The sequence below is a fragment of the Erithacus rubecula genome, assembly GCF_903797595.1.
Source record: "Erithacus rubecula genome assembly, chromosome: 3".
NCBI lineage: Eukaryota > Metazoa > Chordata > Aves > Passeriformes > Muscicapidae > Erithacus > Erithacus rubecula.
In genome coordinates this window covers 121,964,901-121,987,189 of record NC_136689.1, presented here as the reverse complement: position 1 = coordinate 121,987,189, position 22,289 = coordinate 121,964,901, and the positions used below count along the sequence as shown (strand labels likewise).

Here is a 22,289-nt window from a genome sequence, read left to right as displayed (position 1 = left end):
ACAGCGCCCACCTGAGGCGGCGCGCGCCCCCTGGCGGCGCCGGGGGCCACTGGCAGCTCCCCGCGTCACAGCCGTGTGACGTCACTCGTCCGCGCGCCGCCGCCGCCATGGGCAAGAGCAGCAGCGGCAGCGTGTTCCGCATGGCCCGCAGCGGCGTGCTCAGGGCCAAGGCGAAGGGCAAGGCAAGGCCCGTCACCTCCGGGCTGAGGCAGGTGAGTGCCACTGGCCGGGCTGCGGCAGCGCCCCACCTCGGGGAGGGCCCGGTCCCGCGGGAGGCCTCGGCCCGGCGGGGTTTCCTCCCGTTCGCCCCCGCGCTCGGAACCGGTTAAAGCGAGCTGTTTGAGGGGCAGCGCGCCACCGGGCACCAAACCGCAAAGTGCACGATTTTCACCCCTAGATTAGGTTAGTATGTGGATGTATCATCTGCAAATAGAGAAGCACAGTAAGTTCGTTTGACTGATCTGCAGGCGTATGCCCAGAAGGCATCCGGCTGTGCTTGCGGGGTGTGGTTTGGGAAGTGCCTGGCAGTGTCTCGCCTTGTCCCTGGGAATGCCATGCTAAAGGGCCACCAGCGGCTCCGCCAGTTCGCCCTCACCGGCCTGCATGGGCAGCGTCGCTGAGGGTGTACTTCAGGGTACAGTTAACAAAATGCCTTGATCCAAACCAGCGGGCATAGTTAGTACAACGAACAAGAGGAAGTCCTGCGCCTTTCCGTCATGTTCCTGGTCCCTTTACCAGGCTCTGGGCTATATTCCCACAGCTCTCCTTGATGCTGGCTCAGGAGCTCTTCACCCACTAGGTGACTCAACTTGCTAAATCAGCAGTAAAAGCCATTAAAAATACATTTGGCATTTTTATATGCTGGGTTGGTGAGCTGAACAAACTTAATAATGAATGAATGAATGAATGAATGAATGAATGAATGAATGAATGATGAATGCAGAGGGAAGCATTTTGATGGGAAAGAACCAGAAAGGGTGGAGCCTTTTCTGATCCAGCAGCTGTTAGTGAGATGCAGTGAACGGACCTAGGAATATTCATTGCTGGATGTTTTGCTATTAATTCCTCTCTGCCCCTTTCTTGCTTCTCACATGGGCTATAGATGCTCTGTAGAGGCTTCTGTGAGCCAATTTAACATACTAAAGCAATGGAAAAACAAAGAAGCAATAAAAATGTAATTTTCATGTCTGTAGAGAAGCACAGCCCAGAGGAGGGGTCATGGAGCAGGGATTAGTGCAGAGGAAGAGGGACTGGGGTGATCTAAGCAAGAATTTTCTTATTGTGAGCAGTGAATCAGTATATGGTATCTTCTCAAACCTTGCCTCCATCCTGATGTGTGTGTTCTGCAAGAGTTCAGCTGTCCCTCTGGAAAAGCATCAGTTAATAAAAATAATAAAAGCAGATTGTTGCTTATTTTTTCCATTTGATGCAGTTGCAGTCTGCTGGACAAACATAAGTAAATGGCTCTTTTAAAGAAGGATGTTTCAGATTTTCTCCTGCAAGCCAAAGCCACTCAGTGAATTAATCTGGTGGACAGACAGGAATGTAACAAACTTCAGAAAAAACAATTTCATGTTGCTGGCGTCGCATCAACTTCTAGTCTAGACTGTTCTGTATAGTGAAGAGAGAAACAGGTTTAAAATCGTATTCATGAAAAGTCAGAAGCTTATTAGGAGTAAAATTTTATTCTCCGTGTTTTAAGCTGTGTTTTATTCTTTAATGCATTAAGCCTTTGGGCTTAATGTGATTTACTTATCATTAAACAGTATAGGAAGATGCTCACAAAGGAAATCACTGAAATACATTTATTCATTAATAGCTAATGGCTCATTGTTCAGATAACTTTTGATGCTGATACCTGTGCTAGCTATAGAGCTTCTCTCTTTGGAGGAGTCCTGCCTGAGTAGCTGAGGATATCATGTATTAAAATTGACAGTAACCTTCTAAAACCCCTGTGAAACTGGAAGATGGTGACAGGCCCTGATTGAACACATGCTCTTTGTACATCATGTTACCAACAGTCTATCCACTGTGATCAGAGCTGGGGCTGTATTTCTCCAGTCTCTGTCCCAGTTAAAGTGTTCACCTGAGTAGGCCTGTTGTACCAGTCTCATTGCCACTGCTTTCTCAATGCTGGTTTCTCTGCTCAGTCAGAATGGAATTATTGTTACTGTATACATGCTCTGAAGAGGTGAATTACAGGGGTAGCCTTTGAAATAGCAGTAGGTATCCTGAAATTTGAGGTTGCTTGAAGACCTTTCAGCGTGCTTCTGGAGTCTTTGCAATGTAGCCAGGTCATTACCTGGCTGTGATCCTCTTCCAGACTTTGGAAGCAGCAGCTGACTCTTACTTTGCTGCATCCACCCTGCTCCTCTACCACAGACAGTTGTCCCCAAAGTGCAACACTTGTCAATATTCTAGCACTTCCTCTTTGAAAGCAAAACCTTTGATAAAATAACTTACAAAAACAGACTTGGGCTAAAAGAGAGGCTGAGGTGCCCAGAGGTACACATTCCACTCTGCTACAGCTACAGTTTCTTTAAATACTGTGGCCAGACATGGTAGATGTTGTTGGCCAGACCTATAGTACGAACAATTAGGATACAAGGTGTGATGATGAAAGGTAAGCTACTGGAAGAAATTCAAAATAGTAAAATAATTTACAAATCATATTTGGTTTGAGGGGCTACAGGCCCCGAAAAACTGCCAGAAGCTTCCCTTGTGTCTGAAAGGGCCAATGCCAGCTGGCTTCAGGATGGATAGGCTGCTGGCCAAGGCAGAGCCCATCTGGGGTGATGTAGTTAGGAAGCACACCACCAGCAGCAGTCACAACAGAGGAGTGAGAATTTCCAAAAGAAACAGCTCTGCAGACACCGAGGTCAGAGAAGGAGGGGGAGGAGGTGCTCCAGGTGCCAGAGGTGAAATTTCTCTGCAGTTTCTTTTGACAACAAATGAAATTCATTTTCCCCCCACATTGGGTCTGTTCTGCCCATGATGGCAACTGGTGAGTGATCTCTCCCTGCCCTTATCTCTACACATGAGCCTTTCATTATATTTCTTGTCCCTTGTCCAGCTGAAAAAAGTAGCAGTGGAGTGGCTTTGGTGGCTATCTGGTGTCCAGCCAGGGTCAGTCCACCAGAGAGATGAAGCAGCCCTTCCTGAGACTTTCTTTACCCCACCTAAGAGGAGCTGAGGGTGGTGTAGCAGGGCCTGTGAAGCCTGACTTTTGTTTTCTCTGTGTTCTCTTTCTGGATCGCTATGGGCTCCCATTCCAATATAGCAAGTTTAACTCCTAATTTTGAATTTATTAGTACACAGCTAAATGACCTAATGAAGTAACCAATAAAACGTACTGGAAAGCATGCAACACTTGCTGCATAATAACTACATGAAAAATGTGGCAATTTCACATCAGAGGAATTTTTGTTAAAAATACCAATGTGTGTATTTTTTTCTCTCCCAGATAAACATTAAAAATGCTGAAAAAGTTAGCGCAATAAATAAAGCATTTGCTGAAGTTCAGCAAGAAATCCAGCAGCTATCAAAAGGTACCACAGCAGAACCTCAGAAGACTCAGCAGGTAATTTCCCTTTGTAAAAGTCTGAGAAGAGTGAAATGAATGTGTGTGTTTAAAGCATTATAATGTGTCTCTAAGGCTGCAGGTAGCTGGCTCAGTTGGTCAGAGCATGGTGCTGGTAACACCAGAGTGTTGAGTTCAACCCCTGTAAAGGGCCATTTACATAAGAGTTGGACTTGATGACTCTTGAGAGTCCCTTCCACCTCAGAATATTCTGTGAATCTGTGAATTCATGCAGTTGCTTTAAAGCCAAACCCCAGTTTATGAATTTCATAAATTTTATGAATTTCATTTGTGTGGTAATGCTGAAACCTGGTTAGCATGTTAAAATTCTATATAACTACTGGAGAGAGAAGAGGGTGGGTAGCCATGCTGAAGCAGGCTTCAAAAGCATATTTTTAAATTACATTCTAGCTCATTTCTAATTGCTTCTTTTAAGTTAGTCCCAGCTCTGTCCCCTTGATTTGAAACTTTTATCTCCACATGAATAGACATAGTAAGGATGAACCTGGCTGTTCCCTACCTGAAGCACCTGACAGTGTTTTAAAACAAACAGTTCTGCCTCTCTGTTCCCAATTCCTAAGCCTTCAATTACCTCATCAGAAGGACCAACACCTGAAACAGCAATTTCTGTAGTAGATGTTTTGCCTGCAGCAGTTAAGTTCAAGACAGTGTTTCTCTTGCCTTTGTCTACTTTTTTTTAATACAGGCCTATTTGCAGCCTTGCACAAGAATTAATTAAATTTAATTCCTGACAAGCTCCTCCATATAAACTCTTTCTGCTGACTGATGCTATAGGCACAGTTTCAGGGAGAGAAAGCAGTGCTTCAGGATGAGATGCAGATGAATCCATCCTGGCTGTTGGAGGAAGGTGGAGTTTGGAGACATGGACATGAGTTCTCAGTGTGCCAGAGCAACTAAACAAGTGTCAAATACCTTAAGGAGAGGCTGAGGGAAAAATGAAGCATAAGTGACAGTGCTGCCAGCACAGGATGTAGCCAAGCCAGGATTTCAAGGCAGATGGATCCAGTGATCCTGTCCCTCCTGGCTTGTTATTTATTCCTCCAAGAATTCAGACTGTGCCACTGCTCCTGTGCTAGTAGGGCTCTACATGACTGCTGAATTTAATTACTCAGGTTGTAATAGTATTTTCTCCAAAGTTGCAAATGTGTTGTTGAGAGCAGTTGTGAACTAAAAGTTGAGCCTGTCTCAGTTGATCCATGTGTGTTATGTTACTGGTACAATGTTCCCAAAGCATAAAGCATTTCCTGCCTATGTCTCAACCTCAGTGTATCCTTCAATCTCACAAATTATTGAAGTATGACTGCAAAATCAGCCTAAATTAAATATATAAAAGACAAATTAATTTTCTGGACAAATGGGTATTTATTAGTCTGGTGGGTTTTTTTTTCAAGCAGAATAAAAATAAATTGTTCTCTGCTTTAAACTGAAACTCTTTTTTTTTTCCCCCCCAGGTTTCCACAAATGCGGAAGAGGAACCAGCAAATGTGGATGCTGCCACAAGCTTATTATCTCAGCTGTAATGCGCAATGGACAATGAAGGGTTTGCAAGAAATGAAAGACCACAAACACTGATGGCTTTGTTTGCACAATTTTATTAAAAAAATCTTGTTAATATACAAGTATTGGCACACTTTAATACAAACTACAAACAGACCTTTCCTAACATCTAGGAAAGTGGAATGTCAGAAGTCAGTGTGAGAAACTTAAAGTGCTAAAACAGAAGGCACTTCACAAAATTGGTTCACTGAAATTTAGCATAACTCAAGTTGCTACCCTTCACTTTTCAGCTTGGCAGTGAAAGCTTCAAAATTGTTTGAAAATTAGGAAAGAATATAGAAAGCTTCTTGGCAGTAAAGCTTCAAAGAAAATGCTGTTAATTGTGAGCAAGAAGCCTAATCATTTTTTAAAAAATGATCAAATGGCTATATAAAGTATTTTCACTTTTCTTACTAAAGAAAGCTCCAGACAATTGGCTTAGACAGAAAAACACTCAGGTGAAAAAGTGCCAGAATTTTTGATAAGAGCCCTTTTTTTCTTGTTCTTGAATTGTTTTGTGAAGTAGTTAAAAGAAGCAAAAGGAAATATACTCCCAGAGTCAGTGAACTAAGAAGTTATACATTCATTATTCAAATACTTAGGTTATGAAGAAGTCTAGAATGTTACAGTTAGAGGTAGATAAGTAGTCTGGTTGACACAATATCTAATAATTTAGTATCTGCACATCAAAGAGATCACAGACTCCTTCATTATCATCCAGGTTAAAGTTGTAGTCATCTCCGGGAGTAGGAGAGAGTCGTAAGAGAGGAAAAACTGTAAAGCAGGAATAGTTTAGTTTAAATTAAAACACTTTTGGAAAATCAGCCCTATCATAATTCAGTATGTCTGTCATCAGGGTTAGTTAGTCTTAATAATTAAAATAGTAATGATAATCTGACAAGCTCACTGGGATACATACCAGGAAAACCTGTACTGCATTCAAACTAAGGTACTAAGTGATGTATCTACTATTTTTTGCTCGGTATTTTAAGTCAGTTTGCTGAGGTGGAATGGTAGCTGTGGAATATGGGTTTACTTTCTTCTTCTGCAGCAAAGGAGTTCCACAGCAGCTTTTGAAAACTTTAACCAGAAAGCCATAATTTGTATTTATATTCCTTTGTCTTGTTACAATATTGTATGTATCAGCCTTCAAAAAGTAAGGACCTTAGCATTATCTCAATTTTTATGAAAGGGAAGTGGAGGCTGGCAGTTTGTCTGTGCACTGCATTTCAAGCATGGACTCTAAGCTGTCTTTGTTGGGGAATGCAAGAAGAGAAGCCTCAGCTCTCACTCTGCACTGGAGAAACTCTAACACAGTATACATGAGCTGGGCATGTCATCCCTGTTTCAGAAGTGGAGGCTGTTTCCACGTTAACCACATAGTGACACATTCACATAATCCCATCTTGCCCCTTGGATCTTATAACCACATCTCTTTCTGGATGAGCCCTGAGGTTGTCTGCTTGAGGGACAGATTATTTGCCTTACAGAACATAGGGCAAAAGGAACAAAACAAGTCGAGTTCATCCCCTTGCCTCAGAGAGAGTGGCACAGAGGTAGGGAGCACGTGAATTCTGTAGCAGCTGCACTCATATGGCCAAAGATGTGCAAGAACAGAAATGGGTGACATTTGTTCTGTTAGTGTACCACAGCTGGGCATGTATCAGTTTGCATCCAGAACTATGTTCTGAAATACTTAAAGCACCTGCACAAAGCTTCAGGCAGAACAGAATTAAACCATATTTAATTTTAAGGCGGCACACTTGTCTAGTCATTAGCTTGTTCTTTCTTTGTCCCTAAATTAAGTACTGGTGGGTTATTCATGCATGTAAGTGCTTGTTGGATTAAGGTTTTCATATTTTGACTGTTAAATAAAACTGGTGAAGGGAATAGAAAGGGGAGCAAAGACAAGAGTGAGACAGGAGGCAACACGGGAGAGAAGCAGTTTCATACTGACTCTTGGCATCAGATTTAACAGATGCTTTCTAAGGACTGTTCACACAAAAACCATGCTGCTACTTGTGATTATTACAAAAGATGCTAAATACTTACCATCAGAAGACATGAGTTCATCAATAATATCTCCACTGATATTTCCTGTGAAAGACAGGAGCACATGCTTTGTGTATATGGAGTTTTTCACTACCTGTTTATAGCAGTCATACATTCTTTGCATTAAAACACTGAATTGCAAAGTACACTATGGCTTGTGCAGTGTAGGAGCTGCAGAGATACTGTACCATGTACATGTAAAATATTCTTACCTTTGTCTCCCTCAGTTTTTCCCCCCAGTACATTTTTCCCACTTATCTCTTAAAACCCAAGAGCCATATACCTGAAGCTTATTTGGTGGCAAAGAAACAAATTTGTTCAACATTAGTATGCTCCTCAGAGCTGGCTCAGTGGCTTCATTAGAAGATAAACAGACCTGTTTTTCCCTCTGTGTAACTCATTGGTAATTTGGTGACAAAAATGAGCTCAGGGAACAAGTGAAATACTTAAACAGGAACTACTGCTTCCTACCTGCAGGCTCCTCCATCTTTGCAATATCAAATGAGTTTGGCTTGAGAATACAGCTGACATCCAGTGGCAGCAAGCTCTGGTAGTCACTGGAGCTGGCTGAGGCTTGGGCACTGTCTCCAGACAGGCTGGGGTACAGCTCTGGCTCTGGAAGGCTGGAGTAAGGAGCTGCAGGGGCTGCACTGTCCTGCTGGGCACTGCCATCTGCATGGACAGGAAGGCATGTTACTAGTCTGTTATGGTGAAATGGAACCCACAGCACCTGCCCCTGGCTCTGACTTTTGAGGAGAACATGGCCAATGTCTGGGATCAGGTGAGAGGAGTCTTCCTTTTCCACAGCCACAGGCACAATTTAATTAATTGTAAATTAATTAAAAGTTATAAACAAAGGCAATCAGGACCCCTCAGAAATACAGTCATAATACAGCATTTAAATTTTTTTTTCCTATTATTAATTTACTATTACTATGAAAAAAATACTTGATATTCAGGCAGCCTCTTAGTATGTGGCTGTGTGGAAGAAGGTAAGTGACCCTGTGGTACAATAGCTAGAACTGGTGCCTGTATTACCAGCCTCATTAAAAGGTAAAATCATATTTTAGGTAAAATCAAGTTCAGATCATATACTCTGTCAAGAGGTTGCAATTTTGCTCCATAATGCATTCTGGAGAAGCACCTCAGAACAATTAACAGGATTATATCCAAAACCTGTTCAGTGTAAGATGGCAAGATGTGAGTGAGGCATCTGTTTCACCAGACAGAAGAGGAAGAGGTGTCTCTAACCTCCTGAGAGCTGGTACTAAGCCCCTGGAGTAGTTTTTTAATGAACAGCTGCTAGCCTATGACCTTTAATTTGTCTACCACCTTTCTTAACACTTTCTTTCCCTCCAGCTGCCTTCCTCCCTGACTCATCAGAGGTAGGAAAACCCCTGGATCCACCTGATGGCGCGTCCGCAACTGCTGTTGGCGGTAACTCCTGTCCTTGGCTCGGGTCCTGTTGTTCTGGGGGATTTGCAGGAGCTGCAGCTGGTTTGAGTGGAGTTGCTGGAGCTGCAGGCTGAGATGGGGGCTGTGCAAGGTCATCAGGTGGAGGAACCGGAAACACTGTGGGCTTGGAGGAGCTCGATTCCTTATTTATAAGCAGCACATTGATAGGTCCTGAATTACTTTTAAGATTGATCTGGTATTTCTTCTGTCCATTCTGTCCCTGTAAAGATGGTGTATTACAAAAGTTACTGTTCCTTGAGAACTTGGAACTGGGCAAAGTGATGAAGACTAAGATCAGCTGTTTTAGTCCTCAACAACAAGAACAAAAAAAACCCAACAAGATCCAACATCACAGCTGCTAACTTAGGTCCTGCAAGAACCTTACCATTGCCTGAATTGATTTCAGCAGAGATGGACAAAGACAGTACCATTGATCAGCTTCATGGCTCTAGCCTTGGATGCTTTTACTGATATTAGACTGTGCTTAGCCTCACTAAAAATAGCTTGTGAAACTTCTCAGGTGAATTTCAGCCTTCTATAAATACAGTGGCTACCATGCTTCATAGAATGCTCTCTCCCAACTATGTAAACACTATTTAAAACCAAGCACTGCAACAACAATAAAAAAAAAAAAGTTAAAGATGGACAGAAGTAAATAATTTGGCCTCCTACTTTAATCTTGCCAATTTAATCCTTTTGACTAAAGTGATATTGCAACCTTGTTTCCTATCCAGTCTAGTATCATAAGACTAAATCTAAATTACATCAGAACTAAATCCGAAAGGCTTTTTCACAGGAGATCCATTTTAACAATGTAACAGAGAAACTTGACACATAAAAGCCACCAAGTTCTCAAGAGAATAACAACTATACATTATTTTGAAAGCTGCAATGTATAAAAGCAAGACAGAAGAAATCCACTTGTGTATTTTGTTTTTAATAGAAGGCAGGGTTACCATTAGTATATCAAAGTGTACAAAATCCACTTTTTTCTGTCCAGCCTCTGTCTTCTCAACTGAAACAATCCTAATCCTTTCTGTCCTCCTCGTGTACATGGATAGAGAGAAATTCTCTGCTCTAAACCAGCTCTTCTTTGCTGCTATTGCTCTAGAACACCTAGGTAAACAAGAAACCAGTACATACCATTTCAGGTCTAGGTACTTCTAACTGCGTACCACAAGGTGCTTGAATTGCTAGAAGTGTATCTCCTGGTAAAACAGCAATTTTTAAGAAAGTGTTAAGTATATTTTTCTTAAGTCTTGTATAGTATCCACTCAAATAAATTCTGGAAATTCTCTAAGGCCACTTAAAGTACTGTGTAATTTAGCATATATAAACTTGTGTTAGGCCATGTGTAGTCCCTCTAAGATCCAAGTATACTGCATAGTATAAATCACACAATTCCAATACTTGTATCGTAGTTGCAAAAACCTTTTCTTACAAGATTTACCATGTTCTTTACCCATTTGTCTTCTAGCTGGATACATAACATAAGGTGAAAATATTTAACTAGTTCCTTTTTTCACAGAATCAAAGAATCATTTTGGCTGGAAAAGACCATCGAGTCCAACCTTTGGCTGATCACTACTTTGTCAACTAAACCATAGCACTAAGTTTCATGTCCAGTTGTTTCTTGAATACCTCCATGGGTAGTGACTCCACCACCTTCCTGAGCAGTCTGATCCAATGCTTAACCATCCCTTATTGAAGAAATTTTTCCTGATATCCAGCCTGAACCTCCCTGGTGCAGCTTGGGGCCATGTCCTCTTGTCCTGTCACTGATTGCCTGGGAGAAGACACTGACCCCCACCTGGCTGCAGCCTCTTTTCAGGTACTTGTAAGCAGTGATAAGGTCTCCCTTGAACCTCCTTTTCTGCAGGCTAAACAACCCCAGCTCCCTCAGCTGTTCCTCATATGACTTCAGCTAAACCAGCTCTCTGGTATAGCTCACTTTATGAATTTGATGAATGGTGGTATTACAGAGATTTAAGAGAAGGAAGAAGAAGTATTAATGTTCATCTTCAGTGCCAGCATTTCCAAGTATCTAAGCTCATGGCTTCCACAGCACATACAACTGGGATGTAACAGCTGTCTGTCACACTCCTCTGTGGCTTACTGTGCACATTAGAAAGTGTTGGTTAAAACTGGGGACCACAGTTATATGCACAGCACTGGCACAATACTGCCTATCTGCACATAATTTCCTCTTTGTCCATAACTTTTCTTTCTCTGCCTCCAAAGAAACACTTAGGTGAAGTACTATATGAGCACTATGGCAGGTGCCTTCATGTTTTTGTAATGTCTGACTTTCACTAGCAGTTAAATTCTGTTAATTTCAGTTAAATTCTGCGGTAGTTTTCTTATCTTGTGTTTTTATTTTTTAAAAAAATCTTCCATGTGGCAAAGAAAAGATCTTTTGAGCCTAGCTGGAGGCTGAACAACAATCTTCCCTTGGGTACACCAGGATCAGGAGATGATATCAAGGGAAGTAACCTCTGCCAACACTTCCCAGCAATTTCTTCAAACCACCTATACAGGAATCCTTTAGACTGAGTAGCAATGCTCCATCATTGACTTTCCACTGGTTCCATTTATACAGCACCACAAGCTATGTCTGGCCAGTTACCACCAGAAAATTACACAAAATTTGGATCTTCCTGGTTTTTTTTGGAGGGTTGGACCAACATGTCCTGTCTCTGGTTCCACTAATGGCCTGTGGCAAGCTGCTGAAAAGTATGAATACCAAAAAAGATATGCAAAACCAGGACTCCAGCTGAGCTTCCATGCTATACAATCTGTGACTACAAGCAGAAAATGCCAGAACTTGGTAGCCATGAACACTGACAGACCTCTACCTAGTACTGATCACTGTTGCAAACTTCTCAATTCAAAATACTTGCAGGTTAGTTAGCAAGTTATTTTTCAAGAAATCCCTCACTTTAAAAAAACAGCCTAGCAGCAACTTACCATTGAAACAGTTGCAGATATCTTCATGGGTGACATAGGAAAATGTAATTTATGTCAAGGAACATTTTTCTTTCTTAAAACAATGTAAAACTGGTATTTGCTGCCCTTCAGAAGTTTGTCTAAACTGAGCCTAAACTATAATGTTATTATTATTGTTAGAGGTGTAATCAAGGCATTATTTTTGATTTTCAGAATGGCTTGTTACAAATAACGAGTTCTGTGTTTTAAAGAAAATGCATGTATCAGCAAAAAAATATAAATAGAAAAATAGTTGTGTAGCTTGAATGAGAAGGACTCTTCTTAGAAAGGAGAACATGTAAAATCTTGTTTTGAAGAATACTATTTACCTTGCTAATTTGACAATACAGAATTCAGGTATGTACCAGCATTTCCCAGAATCACACCAAAATACTGCTGAGGGGAACTTCATAATTCATCTGCCATTCCTCTGCCTAAAGGTAGGACCAATTCACTGTTCAGACATTCCAAACAGATGTTTGTCTTTCCTCTTCTACAAAACCTTCACTGACAGATGTTCCACCACCTCCCTGGGGGATCAATTTCAGTGCTAGCTCTACCAAATGTTTCTCCTAACATTTAACTTCAATCTCCTGTGCTACTAAATCCATTTTACAGAAACAGTTTCTGAACAGAAACTCCAGTAATTTTGAAGTACTTATCAATAGTGCTATAGATAAGAGGGACACTGTCCTGCTCCCATTCTCAGACATCTATTTTGCAATACAGATAAACACATGTTTACAAGCAATGCAGCTGGAACTCTCTGGTATTTATATACACGATTTTTTTTTTCCAGTTTGAACCTCAAGAAGCCTCAGGACTTTGTTAATTCCACTTATCTTTGGGTGATAGCTTAATCTTTTCAAAAGAATGAAGCAACAAAAAAGATTCATGTAAAGCACTGGTAACAAAATATAAATTCAAGTTCTGGAAGGCAATATAACTGATTTCAAGTAAGACACTAGGATTATACTATTGACTTAATAGTTACTGCTGTACATATAAATGTTAAAATATTTTCATGTTACTAATCATAGTAGCTAAGAAGTCATGTAAATAAGATTTATGTCTTCTTTTGTTGAAGCAAAACCTGAAAAATATTTGCCTTACCTTGCTTCAGGATAAAATGAGTTACATTATGCTTTATGCATTACCTACTTGAACTGTTGCTTTAATTTTAGTTCCAAAATGCACACAATTAATTTAAAAGGATATTGGTGGTTTGTAGAGTCATCCATGACGTTCTTGATACTTTGCTGAAGCCACAGTTTCTGCTGATCCAATTCTTTTTCTTTTAGCTCTAAATCTTCAATTTCAGCTTCCAGATACCTCAGCCTGTCTATGACTTCTTTTGTATTGCAGCCAGCACCTACTCCTCTTAAAAAGGGATAAGGGTTCATGAAATAACAAATGAATATCTAAAGCAATCATCCAATGATAATTTCTTAAGACTATTTTTAATAGTCTTAATAATAGTCTAAATTGTCATTTGGAAAATGTACTAATATTCAGTATGAAGGAAATGAGCATGTAACCTCTCAGTAATGTTTTGACAGGAAAATGAAAATTCTTAACTTCAGATCAAATTTACAATTTCCCTCTACAAAAGTTTATCTTCTTTTGGAATACAGGTTTTTTTTTTCTGTTTGCACTGTTTGGAAGGGCCTACCTCCTTCCCCTATAATTCTTTTCTTGAGCTTTTACCTTCAGAGACCTAAGTGAAAATAGGTAGTGACTGTAGTAGGGCAGGAAGGTGGAGACAGGTAGTATGTTCTGACACCCCTCACAGATTAATTCCAGGTGAATTTTTCAACTAGAGGTGCTAGTTATAAAGTAGCACTACAAGTTTTCTGAAAATTTCTCTTCTATGTGCATTAAACTTGATTTTATCACAGACACAAGTTAAAGGGGGAAAAATGCAGTTCATTTGCAGCCTTATTGTACTTCTACAACATCATATCGCTCATTGATTAGCACAATGTTAATTTTAGGGTGTCAGAAGAAGTAGAAAGAGGCAATTTTTGTTGCTCTTAGGCATGAGAAAATTTGCACAACTGACATCACTTACTTCCACTGAATGCTGTTTTTTGACTTCTTCTCAATGAGATCAATGCCCTCCAGAACGTTGGTGATATCATAGATCCTTCTCTTCTGCCTCACAGCAAGGGTATCAGCAGCCTGTGGGGAGAACAAGTATCAGCACCTTGCACGCCAAGGGAAAGACAGTTAAGCCACTCCCTTGGAAAAATGCCACCTAACATAACTTGGAAGGGAGAAGGTTCCACTCTTCAAGAGCCAGATACCATCATGAATTCTGAAGTTCAGCACCTGCTCCTGGTGCTACAAAGCCCAGGGAGCAGTCTCCTGGCTGAAGGCCAGCAGGACAACCCCCAAAAGAGGGGAGCTCACAGGTCACAAAGACTGTGGTCAGTATCTGCAGCTTATTCAACTGTATGGAGGAGCCTGCCAGGCGCTTTCTGGAGGGCAGGGAAAGGTATGGAAGGCAGGCAGCAACACCCTGCCAAGGACATACTGAGTTTATCATTCCTGCCACTGGCACTGGAGGAATTACAGCCTTTGTTTGGATTCAGCGGTGCCAGGATACGGAACAGGGCTGCAATTCCACAAAGTGGCTGCAGGAGAGCTGCAGTATTTCAGGCCAGCATTGTCCTTGCACAAATGGCTCTCACAGGGCACAGGGCTCACTGGATCTGTCACCCTGACAGATCACGCGTAGACCCTGGCACAGCTGCCAGGGAGCTGCTGACACAGCCAGCTGTGCAGGGCCTGAGGCTGTCACACCTCACCCCTCCCAGAAAAGCCCTTCATGCCTGACTTCTTTCTCTCCGTGGTGACTTTTGTGTAACTGGTGCAGTTTAGATAAAATAAGCAAATGGGCTAGTCATGCCTCCCACACCTGAAATGCAGCTCAAGTTCAAAGAATACTCACTAAAAGAAGGAAAAGTAGAGAGAAGACTGACTCTGTAGTTAGTGGGGACACTTAAATACAATGATTACATGGGATTGTATGTATTAAACAAATAAAAGAGAAGAAAAATAAAGAGAAGGGTATGCAAATTTCAAAGTTCTGAATTTGAATTAATGCATAAATCAAATAATTTCTACTAGAGGAACAGAATTATTTATTTCAGTTTGTTCCAAATTAAATGTACACTTTTTGTAAGCAGCATATATGAAAGAATGGTACAGCTCGAGACAACCATAACCTGGAATGAAAACCAAATTTCTTTGCCTAATGGTACAATTACTTTTGCTACTGAAATAAAGTTGAAAGGATAAAATGAAAAAATGGAGATTAGTATAAACACTGCTTCTTCTCCTTGAGAGTGATGTACCCACCAAACACTGACAGATTAGCTTAATTTATCTTTTGTATAGTCTTCTGTATGAGTCTTTTAAAATATTTTCTTAAGTAACAAGACAAGATGCATGCCAATACATATAAAGTGCAGTTAGCTCTCTCCAAGGAAACTGGCTCTTTGATCACTTCAGAAGGTATGCACCTGCTATCCTAAACTGCTATTTTTGCTGCATATGTACACACTGCTTCCACGGACTGCAAGAGAACCTTAAAAACTTAGCAAGTGACAGAGCTGATGCCATTTGCACAATGCTGAATCAGCACCACATACATCTCACAGTCTTCAGTTATTCTACAAGCTGTTTACATAGTTCAGTGCAAGGAATGGACAACACACACTTAGATGCTATTCCAACTTTCTGCTTTTTTCCCACTGCTCCACATATTGACCTAGGACTTAGTCTACCACTCATGGCTTGAGCGATGAAGAAATTGCTCTGAAGACAGATTTTATTACCTCTTGAGATTTTCCCAAAGGCCTGTCTACAAAATATAAATGCTTTATAATCTTAATGTATTTTCAACCTGTACTGCTAGCAAAAGGTATCAATGTACATCATTTTGAAGCTATGAAACCAAAGATTAAGATACAAAAAAAAAAAGTCACTTTTTCTGACTGTCCAATTTAAAATGTTTCTAAGTTGAAGTAATTGTTCCACTCTAAATGCTACTGCATTTTGTATGCCCAAAGCACATGAACACCAGCAGCAGATTCACCACTCCAGCTCCAGATCCCCAGGACAGAGGCTCATTTCACAGGAAAATGAACAACACAGTTACATATGTATTCGGCTTACTGGCCTGCATGCAGTTCCATCATTGCTATGAAGTTCAGCTACTTACTAGAGTTCCAACACAAACTGGGGCCAGTTGCCAAGCTGAGAAGTTTAATCCAGACATTCACTAGCTTTCTGGAACAGACCTTGTAATCTAATTATCTTTTTAAAATTTCACAGATATTTTAAAAAGCAATTGAGAAGTTCCTCTGTGACGTTCTAGCAGTTATCAGTGTGATACCTTCTGCCAGGTACATGGATCAGAAATGAAGTTCAGTCCTCCACATAAACCATTCACTAATAATTTAAATAATTAAAAGAGCTTCCTAAGAAAAATCTTTAGTCAAAAACACTGTTAAAAGTCATCTCTTCTCAGCTTGTGTCAAGAAAGGGACATCTGCAACAGTGGCCCTACTAACATGGGTGGATGTAGCTTCCACAATCGGAGCTCTTTCATAAAATCTTTCTAATGTTCATCTGCTGGACTCTACCATTATTCCTCCTAACATCCCCTCATACTTTGATTAAGTATGTATTCAAGCCAAGCACTCACAGTGTCTCATAGACAGGTTCAGAGCTGGAATTAAGTACCAAAGCACAGAGCTATGGTTCTGTGTACATTCTGATTGTGCAGCATACAGAAAAGACACTGTCCAGCACAGGTTCAGCTGCAGGCATGCACAGACACAGACATGCCCAGAAATAAGAAAGAAAGGTCAGGAAAAGGGGAATTGAGAGTTTGTAGCCCCCAACTTGTTTGCTCCCTGGGAGCTGACAAAAGGCAGCAAAAATCATGAGCTGCTAATGTGCTGTGTAGCCCTAGAGAGCAGAGGAACTGGACAGAGCATGGTGGCAGAGTCATTACTGAGAACCTTAACAAAGCACAGGAGCCAGCACAGCCCACTTGCTCTCTCCCTGTGTCAAAGGAAAGAGGTCCTGCCTCTTCTGAACTCTGCCTGCACCACACGACAATTTCTCCCCAAGAGGGCCGTCAACAGTTTGCTGAGAGTTTTAAATTGAATGGCGCTCTTGTCAAATTGGATGTAAAAGTACTGAATGTCATTGCAACATAAACACTAAGGGAATGTAAAATCTAATAGGATCTTTCTTCTTCTGTGGAGTACAGTAAATGTGAGGCAGTTATTTGCCCCTGACCAGTACACTCCTAAAACAAGTACATTTTAGAATATCTCATATTTTGCACTGATGATCAGAAACACTAAACCATCATTAGAGCACGGATGGTATTCTGCTAGAAACAAATCCCACTTAGAAATTAGGGCAGAAGTATTGTACACTATGAACAGCATCCATTCAAGTGGTTTATCCCTTATGCATCATCTTGCTCTTTTTCTCTCTTCCCTGCAATTCATGGGTTGCTGCAAATAGAATTTCTTTTTTTCCCCTTCTATATCATCCCTTAGTGTTTAAAATTTAATGCCATAATTAGATTTCTTTATACAGGGCTATTCTGTGACAAATATGTCATTATGTTGGAATAGCTGCTTGATTTTAAAGTAAATGCAAGATTCTAATTTCAAGTAAAGAAAATTCTCACTTCCACTCTCATAACTTCTGAGATGTTAGCACAGAAGCGTCCAGCACTAAAACATTTTTACAGCTTCCTCTTACAGCCTGCTAAACTAATAACAATAACAATAGCATTATTAACAATAATAATAATAATAGTAGTAGTAGTAGTAATAATAGTGATATTAAAGATCATCAGAAAATGTCCCATAGAACAGATTTTCCTTCTCAATTGCTAAATCACAAAGTTGGAAGTTCACCTGTTTTCAAATTTTATTTCCTTTCTAGTGCTGGTTTTGCTACAGAGATACCTGCAGCACAACATGAGACAGTCAATACTAGCCAGCAGGGAGACACTTAAAGGTGTTGACGTGGAACATCTCTCAGACATGACAGACAATAAAGGAAGCTGCACAACAATCCCAAAGATCTGGACATCTTCATTCTGTTTGGCTAGATAAAGAGGCAGCTAATACTGAGGAGCTCACCAACTTTTCCAGACCACAGCATAACTAAATGAGGAATATAAAACCTATGAGTGTCCTTCCCTATTCACCCTGAAGATTCACAAGGCACAGTAACATCAACAAAGTGACCTGAACAGGGGTGCACAAAAAAAGCTCTGAGAACACCATTCGCCCCCTGGGGCCTGTTTAGAGCAATCAAAAGATAGGTCAGTTTTCCAGAAAGGACTTTAAGCAGAGCACCAAGCCAGCCTCTTGTCACACTTTGCTAACACCTCAGCTGTTCACTGATGACCTTAACCAGTTAGGTTAACACACCTTTGCACTGCACTGCACACCCTACAGCCCAGAGGGGCTGAGCTCCTGGGCCAGAGCAGCAGCACGCTCCAGGGAACTGGCAGGACACAGTGCCAAGTGACAGTGGCACCTCCTGGCACAAGGACCTTGCCAAGGTGGGCTGGTCCCAGGGCATCACTGGAGATGCTCCAGCTGCTGCTGCTCAATGCCCTCAAGCCTTGGAGGCAGAAGCTGGCTGCAGAGCTGGGTGACAATAACTTGTCACTCATATCCCAATTCAGCTTGTTTTGTTCACACATAATAGAAACTATATAATGGTCTGTTTTCAACATCACTTTCTCTTGCTAAAAGGAGGAGGGTGAGCAAGAAACAGGTTTAAACAGCAGCTCACACACTGAATCTGTGCAGGGAGTAACTTAGGGCAGTGAAAAAAAATCACAGAATTGTTAGAGCACAAAGGGACCTCTGGAAATAATTTACTCCAACTCCCATAAAAGCAGGGTCTCCGGGAGCAGGTGCACAGGAACTCATCCAGGTGGGTTTTGAATGTCTCCAGATATAGAAACACCACGACCTCCCTGGGCAGCCTGTTCCAGTGCTCTGCCACCCGTAACGCAGAGAACTTAAGGTGAAACTTCTTGTGCTTTAGTTTATGGCCATTTCTCCTCTTTTTATCACTGGGCACCACCAAAGAGTCTGGCAGCATGCACCTATAAGATATATATATATACACGCACTGATGAGACCTGCTCTCAGTGTTTTCTTCTCCAGACTAAACACGCCCCGCTCCCGAAGTCTCTCCTTGTACAACAGATGCTCCAGACCTCGCATCATCTTTGTAGCCCTTCGCTGGACCCTGTCCAGCACCTCCGTGTCTTTCTTCTACTGAGGAGCCCAGAACAGGGTATAGCAAGACCACTCTCAGCAAGTTAGCGCACGGCAGCCCTTGCACCCCTTAATAAAGAGCCGAAACGCGTATTTTAGCCGACCGCGGCGGCTGTCAGCCATCCCCGGGCAGCCGCAGCCGTCAGCGGCCGGGAGAGGCCCCGCCGCGCCGGGCGGGCCGCAGGGAAGGAAGGAGGGAAGGACGGGAGGAGGGAGCGGGCGGCCCCGCCCGGCCCCGCGCTGCGGCCGGCCCTGTGCCCGCCGGTGCCGCCGGCCGCCCCCCGCCCTCGCACCGCTTTGAGGTCCAGCACGCCGTCCTTGGCCTCCTGCAGCAGCGACACGAACTTGGTGGTGAGCAGCCCCAGGCTCTTCTCGTGGCGGCTGCTGCCGCCGCCCGCCGCCTCGGCCGCCGCGGCCATGCCGCCGGCGGGGCCACGTGTCGCGACCGCCGCAACGGCCCGAGCGGGAGCGCGGCCCCCGGCCCAGCGCGGCGGCGGAGGGGCGGCCGCAGGAAGTGACGCCGCCGCCGTTGCCTGGACACGGCGCGGCGCGGCCGGGGCTGCGGCGGGGCCGGGCCCGGCGCCCTGCCCTGCGGAGGGGGAGCGCGCTCGGCTGGCGCGGCCGCTCCGGGCTCTCGCTCCCGGCCCCAGCACGGGGAGCGCAGGCCTGGAGGCCGCCAGTACGTCCCGTGAGCCTGGCTGTCCCCGCCTCGATAGCTCCTTGTCGTTCATTTCACTGTTTGCATTTGATATAAAAACACACACGTTGCACACTGGCCAGGCCAGGGGCACAGTTACCATCGACTAACGGCAGAGAAGCTTTAAAGTCCATACTGCGGGGGTGCAGGTGAAGCGGAGCAGAGCCGCCGGCAGCCGTGGCCAGGAGCGCGGTGCCCTGGCGGCGCAGCAGCCGCAGCCGCAGCCGCCACAGCCCGAGCGGGGCCGCACTCGCCGCACCTGCAGCACCGTGCCCTGGCCGCAACGCAAGGGTTTCTTGGTTCCGTACTCGGTGTTGACTGAAACAGGTTATTCTCTAGTCGGGAAATGAAAACAAAGTCTAACAATGGAATTGATTTTAAATTGTCATGATTAATGCACGAGAGTATGCCTTGCATCTGAGAGGGCCAGTGTTCACATTTTGTTTATATTTTTATTTAATTTAATTTATTGTATTTATTTCTTTTATTAAGGTATATTTTTTCAGTCATGCTGGGTTGGAATTTGTAAATCTGGTACAGCTTTCTCCATATCTTTATAATTTTACCATTTTGAAGGTAAAAATTATTTAAACACTTATTAAAAGGCTCTAGGGAAGCCATGTATGCATAAAGAGTGAAACAGTGCAAAGATGGAGTCATGTGCAAGAAAAACAAGCGGTCCAAGCACTACTAACATGCATTTTCCCAAGTACTGTAATATGAAATTCGTGAGCCAAGAGAAAGCAATATAAAGAATTTATGTTAAAACTGTTAAAAACTCCATATGATACAATCAGAATATAAATTTCAAAACAATTTTGGAGTTAAAACTCAGAGGAGAAATTAAGACATTGAATCAGGGTAAGAACAAATTCTTTTAACTTCCTGGTGCATTCCAGGTATTCAATTACTTCACCCAAAGTGTTGCTTGGTCAAATAATAAGCAAAGAAAAAAGAAGTGCCCCAGGAAACACTTGATCAACATGACAGAAAAGCACTCTGAAGTGGTGTGAGATTCCTGCACCAATGATATCCATGAAAGTACTATTGAACAGTGTTCCAGGTGAGCATTTCCCTCACACACTGTGGACAGACCAAATAGAGCACAAGAGTAAGAAGTAATTCTTCTGCCTTTAGAGAACTGATAGAGTTTGTTCTTATATCCTAGAGATGTTCTTACATCTTAACCATTACCGCTATTAATTTTTACATATTATGAACTGATGGCACAGATTCCAACCAAGTCCTTAAGAGCTCTCTCCTACCTTAGCTGAGAACAGAGCAGACACCTCCCCATTAGTGCTGATGGCTCAATCCTGGTGTTTTCATGGGTCAGGTGAGAGCTGAAGAAGGTGTCTGCTTTCTGTTCCCTCCACAAATATGGAATTTTACCCTTTTATAAGACCATGCAACCTCTAGACAATTCCCAGCCCTACACACCTCCCCCTGTGCAAAGTGGAGTGGAGCTTGTTTTCCCAGGCTGTTGCAGGGACTTTGGCACTTTATTCAGTTGTTGGGCTGTTTTGTTTTTTTTATTTTCCCTTTGCTACTGCTACTTCCATTCTTAAAACAAAGAGTCTGTTCCCAGATTTAAAGGTTGTGCTTTGTCAAAGACTAGTCCCTGATCATCAGGCATTGTTTTCACTGCCATGGCTGCTGCTTACAACTTGTGCCCATGTTTTCAAGGCCTTTTCATCCCACGCTTAAGCACCTCATAGCAAGAAACAGCTGGTATCAAGCTCTGCTTCACATAACAAACTTTCATTATCAAATCCAGCAGGCCTCACATAGAATCACAAGGTTGGAAGAGATCTTCAAGATCATTGAATCCAACTCATGCCCTAACACCTCAACTAAAGCATGGCACCAAGTGCCACATCCAGTCTTTTTTTAAACACACCCAGGGTTGGTGACTCCACCACCTCCCCAGGCATTCCAGTACTTGATCACTCTTTCAGTGAAAAACTTTTTCCTCATATCCAACCTATATTTCTCTTGGTGCCAAAAAGATACCAACCCCACCTGATTATAACCAGCTTTCAGGGAGTTGTAGGGAAGGATAAGGTCATCTCTGAATCTCCTTTTTGCCAGGTTAAACAGCCCCAGCTCCCTCAGCCATTCCTCACAGGGCTTGTGTTCCAGGCCCCTCACCAGCCTTGTTGCCTCCTCTGGATGTGCTCAAGTGTCTCAATGTCCTTCCTAAACTGAGGGGACAGAACTGGGCACAACAATCAAGGTGTGGCCTCACCAGTGCTGAGTACAGGGGAAGAATGACCTCCCTGCTCCTGCTGGACACACTGTTACTGATACAGGCCAGGATGTTGTTTGGACTTGGCTGGCTCACATTCAGTTGGCTGGTGACTAATATTCCCAGTTCCCCAAAGCTAGGGTTATTCCTAGCACTAAAAAAAAACAAACCTTTTACAGGGCTGCTGGGCACCAACATGGCTCATCAGTTACACTGTGCCAATGTGCTAAAGCCTGGGTTCTGAGTAGCTGATGGTAAAGTCAGCTTAGGGGCTGTTACAGTCACTGGAGCAACAGGAGCTTCAGTTACTGCAAAGTGCAAGGGGAGAGGAAGCAGCTCCACCTGCAGCTCCACCAGTGTATCCCTGTGATTTTACTG

General features: G+C 42.7%; 2 protein-coding genes across 2 annotated transcripts; one reads left to right on the top strand and one right to left on the bottom strand.

Moving 5' to 3' along the window:
- The first annotated feature begins 77 nt into the window (after positions 1 to 77).
- RBIS (ribosomal biogenesis factor) lies at positions 78 to 5,220 on the top strand. The gene is made up of 3 exons (XM_079300408.1): positions 78 to 212; positions 3,464 to 3,580; positions 5,053 to 5,220. The coding sequence occupies exons 1-3, from the start codon at positions 108 to 110 to the stop codon at positions 5,119 to 5,121; spliced, it is 291 nt and encodes a 96-aa protein (XP_079156534.1). The 5' UTR covers positions 78 to 107; the 3' UTR covers positions 5,122 to 5,220.
- On the bottom strand, positions 5,178 to 19,493 carry E2F5 (E2F transcription factor 5). Its single transcript, XM_079300390.1, has 9 exons — positions 19,260 to 19,493; positions 13,701 to 13,810; positions 12,848 to 13,009; positions 11,612 to 11,655; positions 9,788 to 9,852; positions 8,597 to 8,864; positions 7,661 to 7,861; positions 7,190 to 7,234; positions 5,178 to 5,911 (listed from the first exon to the last, which is right to left on the bottom strand). Exons 1-9 carry the CDS (start codon positions 19,383 to 19,385, stop codon positions 5,802 to 5,804), a joined length of 1,131 nt encoding a protein of 376 aa, XP_079156516.1. The 5' UTR covers positions 19,386 to 19,493; the 3' UTR covers positions 5,178 to 5,801.
- Between the last annotated feature and the right edge of the window lie 2,796 nt (positions 19,494 to 22,289).

What these genes read in the sequence shown, in the direction of transcription:
- RBIS (XM_079300408.1), top strand. Translation starts at nt 108, where the DNA reads ATGGGCAAGAGCAGCAGCGGCAGCGTGTTCCGCATGGCCCGCAGCGGC. An exon ending in TCACCTCCGGGCTGAGGCAG is followed by an intron (nt 213 to 3,463) that starts GTGAGTGCCACT and finishes TTTCTCTCCCAG; the next exon opens with ATAAACATTAAAAATGCTGA. An exon ending in AACCTCAGAAGACTCAGCAG is followed by an intron (nt 3,581 to 5,052) that starts GTAATTTCCCTT and finishes TTTCCCCCCCAG; the next exon opens with GTTTCCACAAATGCGGAAGA.
- E2F5 (XM_079300390.1), bottom strand. Translation starts at nt 19,385, where the DNA reads ATGGCCGCGGCGGCCGAGGCGGCGGGCGGCGGCAGCAGCCGCCACGAG. An exon ending in AAAAACAGCATTCAGTGGAA is followed by an intron (nt 13,010 to 13,700) that starts GTAAGTGATGTC and finishes TCCCTTTTTAAG; the next exon opens with AGGAGTAGGTGCTGGCTGCA. An exon ending in AAGTACCTAGACCTGAAATG is followed by an intron (nt 8,865 to 9,787) that starts GTATGTACTGGT and finishes CCATCTTTACAG; the next exon opens with GGACAGAATGGACAGAAGAA.